The 4,475-nt window shown below is 44.4% G+C and overlaps 1 protein-coding gene across 1 annotated transcript; it reads left to right on the forward strand.

Annotated features, from left to right (window-relative positions):
* The first annotated feature begins 299 nt into the window (after nucleotides 1-299).
* LOC138907374 (uncharacterized) lies at nucleotides 300-944 on the forward strand. Its single transcript, XM_070197972.1, has one exon. The coding sequence runs from the start codon at nucleotides 300-302 to the stop codon at nucleotides 942-944; it is 645 nt and encodes a 214-aa protein (XP_070054073.1).
* Nucleotides 945-4,475: the final 3,531 nt, after the last annotated feature.

Consider the following 4,475-nt stretch of genomic DNA (forward strand, 5'->3'; position numbering starts at 1 on the left):
TGTGATTGTTGAATTGGCCTCAGTTGTTGAGATGAGTTATATGACTGGTTATTCGGGACTCTCTGCTGGTTGATTTGAGTTTCGTTGATATGCGTTATATTCTTTACTTCTATTCCCGTCTTTCTATTTTTATTATTATTATTATTGCGTACATGTTAATGTAAGTGACCCATCTTATCCTCGTCACTACTTCGTTGAGGTTGGATATGTTTACCAAGATCTTTCCAATTCACTTTAATGGCGTACCTTCTGAGGACCCACAGAATTTTCTGGACCATTGCCATGAGGTGCTGCGGAACATGGGTATAGTTAAGACCAATGGGGTCGATTTTGTCGCATTTAAGATGATTGGTTACGCCCGGAGATGGTGGAGAGATTATATGTTGACTAGATCAGCTGGGTCACCTGCACTTACCTGGGATCAGTTCTCACAGCTATTTCTAGAGAAGTTCATTCCTGTCACTCTAAGAGAGGAGTATCGTAGGTTGTTCGAATGTCTTCAGCAAGGTAGTATGATTGTCACCCAGTATGAGACTCAATTTGTGGACCTAGCTCGCCACACCACCATCTTACTTCCTACTGAGAGTGAGAGAGTGAGGAGATTTATTGATGGGCTCACTTACACTATCAGGCTTCAGATGGACAAAGAGACTGGGAGTGACATTTCTTTCCAAACGTCCGTAGATATTGCGAGACGGATCGAGTTGGTTCATGCTCAGGAGAGGGGGTTGGTGTCAGATAAGAGGCCTCGTCACTTCAGTGGGTTCAGTGGTGCCTCATATGGAGGTAGGGGATCTTTTGGTAGAGTCCATCCTCCTAGGCCATTTCAGTTAGCTCTTCAGATAGCCCACGGTGCTTCGGGCGGTCGTGGTTCTTACAAGACTCGTTCTGAGCAGCCAGCATCCGGTGCACATTCACCTCCTATCAGTGCACCACCATTCTAGAGTAACTACAGCGGCTATTCGGACCGTCAGGGTCAGTCCTCGTTTCAACAGCCGAGGGGGTGCTTTAAGTGTGGGGGCATAGAACACACCAGGAGGTATTTCCCTAGATTGGCGAGCAGCGGATCTCAGCAGGTTTATTGTGCCATAGTTCCAGCACCGGTTGTTTCACCGCCCGCTCAACCAACTAGAGGTAGAGGTCAGGCAGCCAGAGGTAGAGGTGTGGAGGTCAGGACATTAGAGGTGGAGTCCAGTCAGCTATAGGCCATCCCAGAGATGTGGTTCAGAGTGGTGGGGCCTAGTCCTGATGTTATGCTTTCCCAGCCATGCCTGAGGCAGAGTCATCTGATGTCGTTATCACATGTATTGTTCCAGTTTGACATAGAGATGCTTCAGTTCTATTTGATCCGGGATCTACTGATTCCTATGTGTCATCCTATTTTGCTTCATATCTGGTTGTGCCTCGTGATTCTTTGAGTGCTCCTGTGTATGTGTCCACACCTGTGGGAGATTCTATTGTTGTAGATCATTTTTATCGCTCGTGTGTGGTTTCTATTAGGAGTCTTGAGACTAGTGTAGACTTCCTATTCTTCATATGATGGACTTCGACGTTATCTTGGGTATGGATTGGTTGTCACCTTATCATGCCATATTGGACTGTCACGCCAAGATAGTGACCTTAGCCATGCGGGGGTTGCCTCGATTAGAAAGGAGAGGGACTCTTGGCCACTCTAGCTTCAGAGTTATTTCTTATTTGAAGGCTCGACGTATGGTCGAGAAGTGATGTCTAGCTTATTTGGCCTATATCTGTGATTCTAGTGTGGAGGTTCCTTCCATGGATTCAATACCAGTTGTTTGTGCGTTTCCAGAGGTGTTTCCTACAAACTTGCCGGGGATGCCACCCGACAGGGATATTGATTTCTGTATTGATTTGGCTCCAGGCACTCAGCCCATTTCTATTCTGCCATATCGTATGGGCTCGCCGGAGTTGAAGAAATTGAAGGAGCAGTTGCAAGATCTTCTTGATAAGGGCTTCATTACACCTAGAGTCTCACCCTAGGGTGCACCCGTGTTGTTCGTGAAGAAGAAGGATGGGTCGATAAGAATGTGTATAGACTATCGGCAGTTGAACAAGTTCACTATCAAGAACAAGTATTTGTTGTCGAGGATTGATGACTTATTTGATTAGCTTCAAGGTGACAAGGTATTTTCGAAGATTGATTTGAGGTCTGGCTACCATCAGTTTAATATTAGGGCATCGGATGTCCTTAAGACGTCTTTTCGGACTCGGTATGGGCATTATGAGTTCCTACTGATGTCATTTGGGCTGACAAATGCCCCAGCAGCATTTATGGATTTGATGAACCGGGTGTTCAAGCCCTACTTGGATTCTTTTGTGATTGTATTCATTGATGATATCTTGATCTACTCCTGCAGTCGAGAGGAGCATGAACAGCATCTTCAGATTGTACTTCGAACTCTGAGAGATTGCAAGTTATATGCCAAGTTTTCAAAGTGTGAGTTTTGGTTAGACTCAGTAGCCTTTATGGGACATGTTGTAGTTGGATGCTAAGAAGATTGAGGCAGTTTAGAACTCGTCAAGACCTACTTCAGCTACAGAGATCCGGAGTTTCCTAGGTTTGGCGGGTTATTATCGCCGGTTCGTAGAGGGGTTTTCATCCATAGCAGCCCTATTGACTAGGTTTACCTAGAAAGGTGCCCTGTTCAGATGGTCGGATGAGTGTGAGTTGAGCTTTTAGAAGTTTAATACTGCTTTGACTACGGCACCAGTGTTGGTATTGCCCACAGGTTCATGATCTTACACGGTGTATTGTGATGCATCTCATATTGGGCTCGGTGCAATGTTGATCAAGGATGGCATGGTGATTGCATACGTGTCGCGGTAGTAGAAGGTTCATGAGAAGAATTACCATGTTCATAACTTAGAGTTGACATCCATTGTTCATGCACTGAAGATCTGGAGGCACTATCTTTACGGCGTGTCGTGCAAGGTATTCATGGACCATCGGAGTCTATAGTATTTGTTCAAACAAAAAGATCTCAATTTGAGGCAAAAGAGGTGGTTCGAGCTGTTGAAAGACTATGATATCACCATTTTGTATCATCCCGGGAAGGCCAATGTGGTGGTTGATTCCTTGAGTAGAAAGGCAGTGAGTATGGGTAGCCTTGCATATATCCTAGTCGGTGAGAGGACGCTTGCAGTAGATGTTCATACTTTGGTCAATCAGTTCGTAAGGTTAGATGTTTCAGAGCCCAGACGTGTTTTAACATGCACAGTCGCTCGGTCTTCCTTGTATGAGCGCATCAAAGAGCGTTAGTATGATGATCCCCATTTTCTTGTCCTTAAGGACATAGTGTGATATGGTGGTTCCAAGCAGGTTACTGTTGGAGATGATGGGGTTTTACGGATGTAGTGTTGTATTTGTGTGCCCAATGTGGATGGGCTTCGTGAGTTGATTCTTGAGGAGGACCACAGTTCTCGGTATTCTATTCATTAGGGTTCCACCAAGATGTATCAGGAATTGCAGTAGCATTATTTGTGTAGGAGGATGAAGAAGGATATAGCTACATATGTAGCTCGGTGTCTAAACTATCAACAAGTAAAGTACGAGCATCAGATACCTTGTGGTTTGCTTCAGAAGTTAAAGATTCCTAAGTGGAACTGGGAGCGTATCACTATGGATTTAGTTGTTGGACTCCCATGGATTCCTAAGAAGAAGTTATAGTAATTTGTTGAAAACTAGAAGTTTAAAAGTTTAAAGAACTCATAAATTTGACCGTAGTTTGACGAGGTTGCTACTGGGTTCGGATTTCAATTTTGGAACTTGGTATAGGTTCGTTTCAGTATTTATGACATGCCTGCAAAATTTGGTGCAAAACAGAGTTGATTTGACATGATTAGCAAGTCCGGTTGAGAAATTGCATGTTCTTAAGTTTCATTGAAAATTTCATTAGTTTTGGTGTCTGATTCATAGTTCTAAGTGTTATTTTGGTGTTTTTATCGTGCGATCGAGTTCGTATAATGTAATTACACTTGTGTGCGTATTTGGTTTGGAGCCCAAGGGGCTCGGGTGAGTTTCGGATAGGCTACGGAGTGGTTTTGGACTTAGAGGAATAGATTATGCACTTCTATTTCTGGTGTTGTCTGCAGATCTCGCATTAGCAAGGTCTGGCTCGCAAATGCGAGCCTCACTTTTGCGAACAATGTGTCTCATTTGCGAGCATGGGCTGGGTTAGGGAGAGTTAGCATTTGCGAGACATTCTTCGCATTTGCGACTTTGCATCTTCGCAATTGTGAAGGTTTTGGTCCCAATTGCGACCATTGTCCACTTGGTGCTTCTTCGCATCTGCGAAGTATAGTTCGCATTTACGGACTACCTTGGTTCACATTTGCGACAAAATTGGACAACAGGCTCAGTGGCCTCTTCGCATTTGCGAGGGTTTGATCGCTTTTGCGATCATCGCAATTGCAAACTTTGCATCGCAATTGCGATAACTGCATCTGGGTAAAAG

The sequence above is a fragment of the Nicotiana tomentosiformis genome, chromosome 3 (assembly GCF_000390325.3).
Source record: "Nicotiana tomentosiformis chromosome 3, ASM39032v3, whole genome shotgun sequence".
Taxonomy (NCBI): domain Eukaryota; kingdom Viridiplantae; phylum Streptophyta; class Magnoliopsida; order Solanales; family Solanaceae; genus Nicotiana; species Nicotiana tomentosiformis.

Bases quoted from the DNA above. Each gene is read 5' to 3' on its own strand.
- LOC138907374 (XM_070197972.1), top strand. From the start codon at position 300: ATGGGTATAGTTAAGACCAATGGGGTCGATTTTGTCGCATTTAAGATG.